General features: G+C 42.5%; 1 protein-coding gene across 1 annotated transcript; it reads left to right on the plus strand.

The window, feature by feature from the left end:
* The first annotated feature begins 4,434 nt into the window (after positions 1-4,434).
* Positions 4,435-11,222, plus strand: MRPS30 (mitochondrial ribosomal protein S30). Its single transcript, XM_080972843.1, has 5 exons — positions 4,435-5,062; positions 6,250-6,395; positions 7,976-8,081; positions 9,220-9,396; positions 10,721-11,222. Exons 1-5 carry the CDS (start codon positions 4,450-4,452, stop codon positions 10,987-10,989), a joined length of 1,311 nt encoding a protein of 436 aa, XP_080828969.1. The 5' UTR covers positions 4,435-4,449; the 3' UTR covers positions 10,990-11,222.
* Positions 11,223-14,191: the final 2,969 nt, after the last annotated feature.

Genomic DNA, 14,191 nt, shown 5'->3' on the forward strand with positions numbered 1-14,191 from the left:
CATTTTTAAATTCGGAATAGAGTAGTTGCTTTGGAAGACGATCAACAGGCATCTGCACAACATGACCGGTCCAACGAAGTTGATGTTGAAGAATCATTGCTTCAACACTGGTTAAACCATTTCCTGGTACAAAAGTGATCCTAATTTTTTCCATGGGCTTCTCCTTCTGATTAACTTCCTACAACAGTAGCCTGTTGTTTGGGGGGTTCTTGTTGTTATTTAGTCGTTTAGTCGTGTCCGACTCTTCGTGACCCCATGGACCAGAGCATGCCAGGCACCCCTGTCCTCCACCGCCTCCCGCAGCTTGGTCAAACTCATGCTGGTAGCCTTGAGAACACGGTCCAACCACCTCGTCCTCTGTTGTCCCCTTCTGCTTGTGCCCTCCATCTTTCCCAACATCAGGGTCTTTTCCAGGGAGTCTTCTCTTCTCATGAGGTGGCCAAAGTATTGGAGCCTCAGCTTCACAATCTGTCCTTCCAGTGAGCACTCAGGGCTGATTTCCTTCAGAACGGATGCATTTGAACTTCTTGCAAGAGTCTCCTCCAGCGCTATAATTCAAAAGCATCAATTCTTCGGCGATCAGCCTTCTTTATGATCCAGCTCTCACTTCCATACATCACTACTGGGAAAACCATAGCTTTTACTATACGGACCTTTGTTGGCAAGGTGATGTCTCTGCTTTTTAAGATGCTGTCTAGGTTTGTCATTGCTTTTCTTCCAAGAAGCAGGCGTCTTTTAATTTCATGGGGGTTCTATTTACTTTTAAAGTTCTGCTTTGCCTCACCCAGTTCATCCTCAAGGAATGAGATGGGTTTCTACTCCCCAAATAAAGAAATTCCGCTGCTTGTGGGTATCCCACAGGCATCTGGCTGGCCACTTTGAGAACTCGACGGGCCATTGGCTTGATTCAGCCAGTTCTTATATTCTGCAGCCATCCTCAAGAAAGTGAGGTGCAGTAGAGACAAAGACAGGAAAATCCTCTTCCCCCAAGATTTCTTGCGCTCAGAATCCAAGCCAATGTCCTTGGCAACTGTGCATTTTCTGAGGGGGACATCAGCTTTGCAGCTCTCCCCACCCAAAATGAGCTAGTGGTACTAGTTGCTAAACCATGGTAATGGTATATCTACCTGCAATGCCAAAGTAACATTCATTTGTGAAATTGCAGTGGGAGTGGCAAAGGGCACACCCAGTGCCTTTTTTTTTCTAGAAAAAGTGGTGCCCGAACTCACCATGAACACCTCCCTCATTCTCTTAGAATGGCAGAGGTGCCCATCTGAGAGGTGCTGGAACTGAGTTCCAGTGAGTTCTGGCTGAAAAACCCCCTGGGCACGTCACACATTTGCTGTCTAAGCAAGTCATAAAGGCAGGTTGCAGGAGCATCTATTGGAACTCAACACACACACCAGAGCTAAATAAACAAATAAATCCCATCTGTTTCAGTGAAACTTGCTTCCAAATAAGTGTAATTAAAATTGCAGCTTGTCTGACTCCGTGATGCCTGGTCTCTATATAATAATACCACATGGAATGATTTTTATTTTTCTTTTTTCTTGTTATAGTTTTGATATATGCTGTACAGGAATAGGAGCCTGTCAGACATGTTTTATATGCCTGTGAAATACATTTGGACAAGTGCAGGAAAATTGTGGGTTTTCCACATGGGTTTCATATGGCAAAGCCCCTTCTTGAGCAGATAATGAGTTTTCCCTGCTGAAAGGAGATACAATTCTAAATTATCGTCTGGAGGCTGACTTGCTGCTAAATTTGCAATAATTCAGTTTGGGAACGTGACAAACTGAAATGACAAAAAGGAAATGGCCCCCTGCCAGGCATATAAATTGATGGTGTTTCAGGTCACTGGTTTACAATCCATCTAAAATACTTTGGATGATCTCCAACTAAGTCATTCTCAGAGTAGGCCAATTGAAATCAATGGATTTAAGTTACAGTACTTAAATCCGTTGATTTTGAAAGATCTGCTCTGAGTATGACTGACAGTGTACATAAGTCTTTGCTTAGATTTCATTCATATATATGTGTGTGTGTTTAACAGCTCAGTCAGTAGAGCATGAGACTCTTAATCTCAAGGTCATGGGTTTGAATGCTCCCACATTGAGCAAAAGATTCCTACATCACAGGGGGTTGGACTACATGATCACTGTGGTCCCTTCCAACTCTACAATTACATTATTATTACATTTATATTTTGCCTTTTCTCCAAAGAAGAGCTCAAGGTAATTCACCCCCCGCCATTTTATCCTCACAGCTCTGTGAGATAGGTTAAGCTGAGAGTCATTTGTACCAAATCAGTTAGTGGGCTTCATGGCTTAGTGGGAATTTGAACCCTAATCTCTCATGTCCTGGTCCAGGATACTAAGCACTACTCCACATTAGATGACATATACTGTGTGTATATAAAATATAGACCAGTATTTCCAAACTATGGTCTGCAAGCTTTATTCAGGGGGTCCACAACACGGCTATAAATTTGTGATCAAGGATGGGAGATGGCATGTCTGCTGTATTCAATATCCATACAGTGGTACCTTCGTTTTCGAACAGCTTAGTTCACAAACAACTTGGAACCCGAACGCTGCAAAACTGGAAGTAGGTGTTCTGGTTTTGGAACTCTTTTTTGGAAGTAAAATGTGCTCCGTTTTAAGTCCCCTTATGTTTCCTGTTGCACTGCTGATTTGCATCCCCGTGTTTCCCGTTGCGCTGCTAATTTGCGTCGTCCCCCCCCCCCATTGTAATTCAAGCCTTCCATTTCCAATTGCAGTTCTCTGAGGTGATATTTGCAGCTTATATTTGGTGCTTTTGTTTTTGCTATTTCTTTTGAGTTTTTTGCTTTGAGACTTTTTCAGTTAATTTGTTTTTGTGACTGTGTGGATCCCAGTTCAGCTGCTGATTGATTGATTGTGTGACTATGGAAATGGATAAAATCCCCCCATCCAAACAATGACTATCATCAGTGCAGGTAAGAAATTTTAATTTTTATCATCTACAATATTTTTTATTTATTTTATAGTACAGTACATTTTTTATTGCTTTCATTTTATGGATCAATGGTCTCGTAAGATAGTAAAATTCATGTGAAATTGCTGTTTTAGGGGTTGTTTTTAAAAGTCTGGAACGGATTTATCCATTTTGCATTACTTTCTATGGGAAAGCGCGCCCTGGTTTTGGAACGCATTGGTTTTGGAAAGACTTCCGGAACGGATTAAGTTTGAGAACTGTACTGATTTTTAATTGTCTTTCCATTGCTTCTTTTATTTATTATCCTGTATTTTATTGCACTACACTTTGAATTCAAATAGTGATGCAATAATATACCATATGTAACGCCTTCGGCAAATTTTCAAGAGGGGATAAAGTTGGATGCCACAGTGCTGGATACCACTGACACAGACCTAGCAAATGCAAAAACAAAACCGTTACCTGAATAGCTAACTTTAGAAATGATCGTAGCATCTAAAATCCTCAATAAATGCAATGGGATTGGATCCTCTGGAGCAGAAACCTCAATTTACTTCAGCCCCTCGGCAGGATATTCTGAGTCACTTCATAGGCATGATCTATTAATCACTTTGTGAACTCAAGGATTGACCTTCCACTGGACAGATGGACACTTTGCCTGGATTCTACTTCTGCAGGAAATTGTGCAAAGCCTTCGGTGTCCTGTCTGGTGCTACTTCTAGTCACATAGCTGGTCTCGCCTCACCTGCATCCAACTCCTCCTACCAATTCTACGTATTTTCCTAGCACTTGCCTCTAGCTACTGGTAATGCCACAGCAACCACTGGTGCAGGTGTGGAGTGGGGCATTTTCCCTTTGTACATCTTTTTTAATGATTTACGTGGAAATCGGTTTGTTTTTCTTGCATACTCTTTTTGATGCGTTTTCTTTGTTTATGGCTAATTTTGTTACAGTTTGCAGCTGTGTAAATCCATGGTGGTGGTTGTTTTATTATTTACTAAATTTGCAAACCGCCCTTCCCCAGAAGACCACAGGGCGACCCACAACATAAAAATACAAAACGAGGACACAAAATACATAATAAAAACAAGAGTAATACAATAAAAAACCCTCCCTTCTCCACAAACACATCTAAATAATGTATCGTTTATTAAATTTGATCAATTTTTTTATGACATGCTGCAAGCCACCTCGAGCGTAGTCACAGAAATGGAAAATGCGGCATACAAATATAACGCCGATGGAATTGTAAGGCGCCGCTGAGGCTCCCATCCCACACGCGTCCGTATAAGGACAACGAGCATGCGCAGTTGCCGGACGTCGCTCCTCTTTCTCGCCGAGCCTCGGGGGAGCGCACATGTTGCCCGTCTCTCTGCGGGTCACGTGAAGGGCGCTCAGCCAACCGCTGCTCCCGACTTGCCCGGAAGCAGCCCTCCCCGCTTCTTTCCCCTTTTCCCGTTTCTCGCGGACAAGATGGCGGCGTCCAGGGGGCTGCGGTTGCTGCGCGACGGCTGGCCGCGGCGGTGGCTCCACGCGGGCCCCTCGGCGGCGGCGCTGCCGGTGCCGAATCCTCTCCCAGCCGCCGCCGCCGCCGCCGCCCCGTCGCTTTACCCTCCGGTGGTGGCGTCGCTGACGGCGAAGAGCAAGGCGGCCAAGCAGCGCCGCCGGGAGCGCTTCTACCAGGAGATCCACGACGCGCCCTCGGTGGAGGAGAAGCTGCGCATCTACGGGAAGCGGCAGCGGCTCAAGTACGTGGTCTACCCGCAGACGTGGGCCGTGAACGCGGACCGCTGGTACCAGGACTACACCAAGACCGTCTTCGTGCCGGGGCTGCCCGGCCCCGTGGCGGCGGCGGCGGCGGCAGCGGCAGAAGCAGAAGGGGAAGGAGGTGGCTGGGACCTGGCCGAGCTGCGCTCCGCGGTGTGCGACGCGCTGCTCCAGGAGCACTTCTACCAGCGCAAGCGGCGCCCCTTTCTCTTCCGCGCCATCGAGCAGGGTCCGTCGCCTTTCCTCACGCAGCTGGCGCTCGGCCTGACGGCCCGACTGGCCAGCGCCAACCCGGCGCTCGGCTCCTCCTCGGCCCTGGGTGCGTGTGTGTAAGCGCGAGGCGGTGGGCAGTGGGACACGTGTGCATGTGTGTGTGTGAGAGAGAGAGAGAAAGAGGAGTGAGAGGAAGGTATTCGAGTAGTCTGAGCTGTTGGCTTCCAGGAATAAAAAAAAAAATGTTAGGGGGTTTCCTGTCAATTTCTTTATATAGGTGCCAGGCAAAAACCTTTCCTATAGAACCAGGCCTTTTGCCTTTAACCATTTTTGTCCTTTTAGAAGTGGGTGAGATGTATTCAATGCATTTCTTTCCTTTTCCTTTTGACACTGATAATAAATAAATAAGAATAAAAATGTGCACCCCACCACTGAAAAAATTCCATTGTAGCTATCCAACCTTCCAAAATTTTAATATCTCTTGTGATGGTTTGACCTCTTTCCGTTCTACAAACACCTTCCATATCTCCACAAAGTCATTTCTCCTGCATATTCCCCGTCTTACCTTAATGGCACATGTTAATTTATCATTAATAGCTATTAAAGGTAAAAGGACCCCTGACCATTAGGTCCAGTCATGACCTACTCTGGGGTTGCGGCGCTCATCTCGCTTTATTGGCCGAGGGAGCCGGTTTACAGCTTCCGGGTATATCCCATCAATGTATTTCTTTCCCTCCTTGGTTTTAATGTACCCATGCAGGGTTTTATCATTTGTTTGGTTGTAAGTTGCATTGGGTAAGATAAAGTGACTCACAAATGCAATAATAATAATCTAGTCATGATCCCTAGCAATGTGTGCACTAAGGAGGAATGTGTGTTTGTGGGGGGGGGGGTGTTATACTTTTAATCAGTTACACACATGCATAGCAAATAATTTGTGAAGCATAGAGATGCATAAAATCCCCTTCTTGTACAGATCAGAGATGGACGCCATACATAATTCCAAGTAGCTTCTGTTTCGTTGGCGACATTTATCTAGCATTGTCTAGTATAGGTGCTTCTAGTGTTGAAAGTACTTCTCCTACAGCTTCCATCAGTTGTAGTTGTTCCTCATGTAACTGATTTACTGTGATTTTTCACATACTAAGGTTCAGAAGTGTGCACAGATATTCAGCATGTATGTGTGCACAAAAATTGCTATGTGGTCATGCATACATCCTTGACTACAGGCATGTTTAATATCTCTGGTGGGCTCTTGACTGCAGGAGGCATTAAAGACACTTGTTATTTCAGACCTCAAACCAGAAGTAAATTTCTATTGGCTGCGTGGTGAGACAGTGGTTCCTCGTGGACATCGAAAGGGTAGAATTGACCCACTGAGATTTCAGATTGATGATAAACCTCACTGTCAGATTCGTATACGAAAACAGCTTTCAGAGGTATGAAGTCCAATTTCATAAAGATTAATGGATTTGCTATTTCTGGTTACTTCAGGGGTGAGTATCGACCCCTAAATAGATCTCTTCTATTATATACCACATTTTGAAGTCTACAGTTTAATTAAATTGAATATGTAGTGGGTGAAATAGCCCTTGTTATGAAGAAATTAGACTATAGCACAGTTTTCCTGAAATGCTTGATAACTAAGGCATATTATTTTTCCGAATTTAAACTGGAAAGTGTGTAGCAGTAATAACTACTTATCCTCAGAAAACCTCACCCCCTATGTTTTTTCATAACTCATTGATGTGGGTGTGTCATCTGAATGGAAGGAAATTGATGGCTCATGCAAAGATACATTGTGCACCCCCCCCCCCGAGGGCTGGTACTTCTGCAACATTCAACATTATACAAGCGGACTCTCCCTTTCTCCCATGCACCTTCCTCATGCCTCCCAAATCTGCTGTAAAGGCTCCCCAACCCTTCAGAAAATATTTTATGGGTACTCAGAGGACTGCGAGGGAGAGGGGGAATCCAGAATGAATGAGATGTTGATATACTATGGATAACCTCCCCTTTGGATTCATAGGAGCCTTTTTTATTTCCAAGTCATATTGATTGGCTAGGTGGCGAAACCTTTTGTAAAGTGAGTTGAGTTGTATGAAGCAGTACAGTGTTCAAAACTCTCATTGCTCTAGGTGCATTTTGCGACAGGGAATGTCATTAGCACGAGCAGCTTCTGAACTCTGGGCACAGTACTGCAGCTAAGATTTCAGATTGAAACTGCAGTGGAAGAAAAGGAGGACCTTTTTCTGCCTCCCCACTTCCAGCTATTTTCTGAAGACTGGAGAAGAGACCTTCTTAAGAATATTAGGGGGGTGGGCATGGGAAGGACTAGACTATGTGAAAATTTTAGCTGCAATTCATTCATTTTCAGTTTTGTATTCTTGTTATTAAAAAGTGCACCTAGATATTCCGTTGTTGCGTCCATAACCTATGTTTAAGGTTCCATTTAACTTCTATCTTTCATATCTCAGTTTATAACACTGAAGCAGTAGCAGCAACTCAGTCAGGGAGAACAAGGGAATTAAAAGGTAGGGGAAAGCGTGGGTGAAGGTCTTTGCCGTGGTTTGTCTCCCCTAAACAAACTGTGAGCGGTAGGCCAAGAACAAACCTTGGCTACAGCTCATGGTTGGTTTGGAGCAAGGCAAACCATGAGCCTGGTATGGACACAGTAGTAAGCCACTATGTCTGCTGATGTTATAGCATTGTGAAATCATTTGGGAGAATTACATCTCCCTGTAGACAATCATGCTAGTGGTAAATAACAAATTACATTGTAATTTAGGTCAAATATTTAAGTGGTCAATAGTGAGCACCCTCTTATTATTAATAATAATTATGTTATAATTGTTTTTAAAAATAAGGGTTTAATGTATGTTTTAAATTTTGTATGTTTTTATTTTTTGTAAGCAGAAGTGGTGTAAAGCAGGGCAATTTTTTTAAAAAAAGTAAATGCATAATACCGTGTGATTATATATCAGTTTATTGAACCGGTTTTCTTTTTTCTCCCCTTAAGTTTGTGCCCCTGGACTATGTGGCTCCTGGAGATATTCCTGTTATTAATGTCTTGCCTGACAAGCTTCCAATGTTCAAACGACAGTATGATAATAAAATATTTATAGGTAAGACTGCCACATCAGAACGCTAATCTCTACTCAATGAATTTGTAGACATATACTTCAGATGCATAGTACTTTAACATGTCTTTATGCTGTAATTCAATATGAACAAAATATAATTCATGCCATTATTTTCAGTGTTTTCATGTTTATTTTTTTAACAAAATAAATCAGTTTGCAAGAGGACTTCAGCAACTCATTATATTAGCAACTCATGATATTAGGCATTTGCAGATAACCTTTCAATTTGCTTTCCATATGTTGTTTTAAACCTTATGGTCAATATCTCAAGTGGGCCACTGTTATCCTGACATACATTGGGGTTAACTGGCTGAAATAACAGTGGCTTTCTTAATACACATAGCAATGTTGAAGTTGAGTTGGCATTTAAACTACGAATTTTGCAGCATGCGGTTCATTGTGTAGTTCACTTTGCTACTGTGGTGAAATATTTTTAAGTTTTATACTTTGTTTGATTAGGATGCCTAATCTTGTTTTTTTGGAACAAATTATAGCTGTGACACTGTTATATTGGCATAGCGTGCTAAGCCAGTGCACTCCTGATTTCAAAATGGCCTATGTACTTTAAATTTACTCCTTGCTTGAAGTAGATGTTAGATGTTTCTAAAGGTTCACAATCTTTATCTAAAAGGCTTGTTAGTTGGCATCAGTCTGTCTTGGGGAGACAATGGAGGAGTGCACCTTTGGGAGTGAAGTCAGACGGTTGGAAGGTTACAGCACCTGCTGTGGCTGTAGAGACTGATATGGGAGAGACCTGTTTTATTGCAGCTGGGGCAGATAAAGGCATCCTGTTGTGCTGTTGCAGATGCACCATGGAGTTTTGTCTCTCTGCGCTCCTTCCAGCTGTCATTCGTCCTCTAGTCTCGGCTATGGATGCATGACCTGACCATCTATACATACTGTATTTGTCTGCAAGGGATATAAAGCAGCTGCATTTTGTATGGCATTGTGTTCATATTTAAATTAATTTTTAAAAAAAACATACCTGTCAGCATCACTATATTGTTAAGAAATTTGAAGATAAAACAGCTAAGAAATCTGTTATTGGATGAATTGGTACTTTTATCTAAGCATTCTACGTGCTAAAATCTAAAACAATTCTTTCTCTTGCGGGATTTAGGATCAAATGTAGCAGATCCATGTGCCTATGGACATACGCAGTTTCATTTAATTCCCGACAGGCTGAAAAGGGACAGGCTTATAAAAATGAATCTCTTCGATCAGGTTGAAGTTCCTTGCCGTGCTAACGCAATTGCAAGTCTTTTTGCTTGGACTGGAGCCCAAGCAATGTACCAAGGTAGGTCAATAGTTAAAGATGATAGCCAGTGTTGCAAGATAAGGTAAATAGCAAGCTCACAAATATAACTTTTAGAAGACGATACAGCCATGTGATTTATCTTAGCCTTATTAATGCATTCTAAAGAATATGTGAATGTGGAGTGAGTATGTGAGCATTAGGCATGTCCACTCTGCACTTGGCCTTCTCATCTTGAACTGGAAGATCTGAAAGAGGCTTGTGAATACTTCTGATGAACATGGTAGCAAGTCTCATTGTAATTAGGACCTCTAATCATACATGGTTCATGCTTGCTTGGGATATTGTATATGTGCTTAGCTGAACATGTTTGCAAACTGCCGTCAGGCCTTTCCACTCAATACAGAAAGGCTGGGGTGGAACAGATAAACCCAGTGTGTGGGGGGAAGTGAGGTGGGACTAGTATCTGCACTTGAAATCCATGAAAATGTTGGCATGGTCTTGTAGCTTGAGGAGGTGAAGGGTGTTGAACTGTGAGCAGCTATGACCCCTTGTAGAATGGGGAATATCTTGTATAGCGCTGTGGTTTAAACCAGTGAGCCTCTTAGGCTTGCCGATCAGAAGGTTGGCAGTTCGAATCCCTGTGACGGGGTGAGCTCCCATTGCTCTGTCCCAGCTCCTGCCAACCTAGCAGTTTGAAAGCATGCCAGTGCAAGTAGATAAATAGATACCACTGCGATGGGAAGGTAAACTGCGTTTCTGTGCATTCTGGCTTCCGTCACAGTGTTCTGTTGCACCAGAAGCAGTTTAGTCATGCTGGCCACATTACCTGGAAAGCTGTCTGAGGACAAACTCCAGCTCCCTTGGCCTAAAAGCGAGATAAGCACTGCACCCCATAGTCACCTTTGACTGGACTTAACCGTCCAGGGGTCCTTTACCTTTTCCTTACCTGTATAGCTCTTAGTTTGTGCTTTTGCTGCTGGCTGACTCTTGGTTCTTGCCAGACATAAGGTGTTTTATTCAGGCTATTTCCCCTCTAGGGGCCCTTCCTCTTTGTTGTAAGTTGCATGACTGACTGCAAAGTTGGAGCTCTAAACCAGCCTTCCTCAACCTGGTGCCCTCCAGATGTTTTGCACTGCAGTTCTCATCAGCCCCAGCCAGCAAAGACCAGTAGATGGCAGAAGCTGTCCAGGACATCTGGAAGGCACCAGGATGGGAAAAGCTAGTAAGCTATTAAAATATGCAACCTTTTACAATGGATCTGCAATGACTTGGCTTTTAAAGGCTTGCTGGTTTTTTTTGTTGTTGTTGTTGATAGGAAAGTGCTTTTGTTTAGCTGCTGCTTTTTTCCTCCCCTCTCTCCCAGGATTCTGGAGTGAAGCAGATGTGACCCGGCCTTTTGTATCGCAGGCTGTGATTACCGACGGAAGATACTTCAGCTTCTTTTGTTACCAGTTGAATACCTTGGCTCTATCTGCTGATTCTGATAAAAATAACCCAAGAAAGAATATTTGCTGGGGAACTGAAAGTAGGCCGCTGTACGAAGCAATCGAAGAAAACAATGTGAAAGGATTTAATGATGAAATTCTAGTTCAACTGGTTAAATTTCTCTTAAACAGACCAAAGGAAGTATAACATGAAATTCAGGTACATCTGAATCCTCTCAAGATACTCCAATGCCTAAAGTGAAATTTTGTCTGGACTGTCAAAAGTGCAATCAATCGTAAGCACTATAACTATGTTTGGCTCTTTGGGTCAGTGAGAGCTGTACAAGAGCAGTGCTGGTGCTCTTAAGTGCTTTGGCTGATTTATTTGTATGGCAATAAACACATTTATGTTGCTATTTAAATGAAATAGCAAGACCGACATCTTCTGTGTGTGTTGTGTTAAAATGTGGTTCTGTCCTCAAAGGAGGACGCAGATTAAATCCACAACCATTAGAAACTAGCAGGAGATTTCACTCCAGATACTTTGTTACATTGTATCTTCTCTAGTTAAATAGCATTTTCAGAGAGTGCCATGGATATCACCCTCTTGTTGTTGTTCTCTTTTCTCTCCTGAGCCATACCCCTGCTCCCAGACAGAGCGATCACACACATGCATACAAACATATATATTTTCTTTGCTTTTCCATAGTCAAGTCCTGCTTTTCCATGTTCCAGGTTATGCAATCTGCAGCCAGAGGTTACATTTTCCTAAGAATTTGTGTGCTAAAACTTTAGAATAAATATAAAAACAGAAAATTTATCAAAGCAGAGCAGTGCTACAGAGCTTTAATTGGTGTTTAAAAGGCAAAACCGTATACAAGTGTTTTAAAATACAGGCAGTATATTGCAGGTTGACCCCCACCCCCCGATGAGTAATACAAGCACATACACAAATCTCTCATATGTTCTTGAATACAACCTCTAATAAGGCAAGGGCAATGTGTTTGAGTGAATTGCCTTGTTAGGGTGAGTCTTTTAAAAGAGGCCCCATGGAACATGTGTACTCTGTATCCACGAGGCCTCTTTTAAAGGACTCACCCTGTACTTGCATTAAGATACGAATTGACTGAAATGTTCCGTGTGTACTTGATCATTCGCCTGGCTCCCAAGTTTCTGCACAGTAGTTTCCCTGCAACAGACTTGGTCTGTTGTTCTGTGGCTGGGAAGCAGTGTTCAGGTGTTGCCAGTGTGGCATTTGCTTTCAGGTAAGGATGACTTACACTGGTTTGAGTTGTGATATGTTTATGCTGGGTGTTGTGGGCAAACTGGCAAACTGGTTGTGGGTTTTTTGTATGGGAGGCTCCCCTACCTACAATTTAAAGCAATATGTCTCAAGCATGTGCATTTTCGCTGTGGTACACAGATTGTGCTGCCACAATTATTGACCTCTACTCTCTCTAATTTGTCTTGGGCAAATTTCTAATGTATTGTAAGGCATTCTTACAAGTTCACCGACACACAATGGACTACCAGAATGAAGGTGACTACAATTTTATGATTCCTTGTGGTCCATGAACCACAGTTTGGGAACCCCTGACTTGCAGATTAGGCATCTGTGAAGGGGAAAAGTAAAAAAATTCTACCATTGTAGTAAAAACCCCTTTCATTAACTTCAGGTGCTCTTTGGGTTCTGGCCACAAACATGTTAAAACTTAATTTGATATCAAACATGATTTTGGTAGGTAGAAGATTAAACGAACGGAAAGGTTAACCAGCAGATGGCACTGTTTACAATTTTGTATGAAATACAACATCAGTGTGTCTGCCTGGTGTTAAAATGGCTTGCTTTTTAAAACTGCAAAATTACCATTCTGTTGTTTTCCATAGAAAAATGACTTCAAATTGAGAGCTCCCATGATAAATACTTTGTTTGGGAAATGGTGTTTAGGGAGGATTTCTGTTTATGCATATTTAACACTTATCTAATTAACTTGCAGTCTCTTCAGTATTTTCATTATGAAAATAGAATGGGTACTTCAGTTAATGCTTTTGTAGACTTATTATTATCATCTTCCATTATTTCTCCCACAGAAGAAAGCACATACTGCACACTGAAGCTCTGATAAAAATACACAGGGTTTTTTTTAAGCTGCACAGTGTATTTTTTAAAGAGTGAAAAGTCTTTCAGTGTGCATTTCCCTCCTTAATTTGCCACTTTTCATAGTGAGAACCAAAGCATGCTATAGTTCAGATGCCAACCCAGTTTGATAAATGCAGCAGTGCTATGATTCTCCTTGCAATGGTAAAGGGATGCTTAATGGCTGCTTGCAGTGCTCCTATAGACTTAAAGAGTGAAAGATAAAGAGTACATGTGATTTGGGCAATTTTCAGTGGCTGACTCTTAATTTCATTAATATGACTAGGATCCAGCAAGCTACTTAAATCCCAAAGGTTTTGACACTTTGAACTTGCCACTCCAAGAGCCATATAAGAAACCGTTCTAAACTCTCCTTTCAAAAGCCTTGCTACTTTGAGGTGGGCAATTGCTGTACAACAAGCCATATAAACCAGCCTTCCTATGCCGGTTTGTGCTGTAGTCTCAAAACATCGAGAGCACTGGGTTAGGTTGGCAGGTATAAATGAATTGCTTTCATTGCTGCTGGTTCCCAATCATACACTGGGGAATAACAAAGGAGAATTGCAGCATTAAAACCCTCCAACTATTATGCAATTCTGTTAAATTGGGCTTCAGGTGAGGCCCTACATGCTTTAAACTTGCTATCCTATGGGTAGTATTTCAGCCTTTCCTCTTCACACTGTATCTTCCATGGACTTCATCCGACAAGACATACTAGGGATAAAGTTGTGCCTTGCTACTAGTTGCAAGATGAACAAGAGTAAATATTTACTGCCTTATCCCTGAAGGGACTCTAACTTGAAACAGCATAACCTACTTGTAATACAGATGTGTGCACAAAGACAACCTGAATAGGCAATGGCCTCTTTTCATTTTGAGCCTGCAGCAGCTCATGACAATCTCTGCAAAGTAACTGCTTGCCACAGCACAGGATGCAGCACCTCCAGCCTCTGCTTAGGTGAGCTTGTGATGATGTGGGAACAGTGTACTTCTGCCTGAAGCAACCACCTTGCATGACTAGTTGGGAGATGCCTTGTGGTTGGGTTCAGTCAAATTGCCTCTGTATAACTTGTTCTGTGGTTGTATTGCAGAAATGGAAATATGAGGGCATCAAACACTACTCTGAAAGCGCTTCGGTATCAAGATTTACTTGCAGTGCTCACTTGCACATCTGTTTTGCCCTAGGTGCCTGCACTTAAGAGCAATATAGACATGATTTCCCACCGCTGCCACTGAAATACTTGTATTTCAAGAAACTTGTAGCAAAGTGACA

Source organism: Podarcis pityusensis (assembly GCF_964106645.2).
Source record: "Podarcis pityusensis genome assembly, chromosome: 11".
Lineage (NCBI taxonomy): Eukaryota > Metazoa > Chordata > Lepidosauria > Squamata > Lacertidae > Podarcis > Podarcis pityusensis.

Excerpts from the sequence above, each read along its gene's own strand:
- MRPS30 (XM_080972843.1), top strand. The coding sequence starts at position 4,450 with ATGGCGGCGTCCAGGGGGCTGCGGTTGCTGCGCGACGGCTGGCCGCGG. Across the intron at positions 6,396-7,975 it reads TACGAAAACAGCTTTCAGAG|TTTGTGCCCCTGGACTATGT; the intron begins GTATGAAGTCCA and ends TCTCCCCTTAAG. Across the intron at positions 8,082-9,219 it reads TGATAATAAAATATTTATAG|GATCAAATGTAGCAGATCCA; the intron begins GTAAGACTGCCA and ends TGCGGGATTTAG.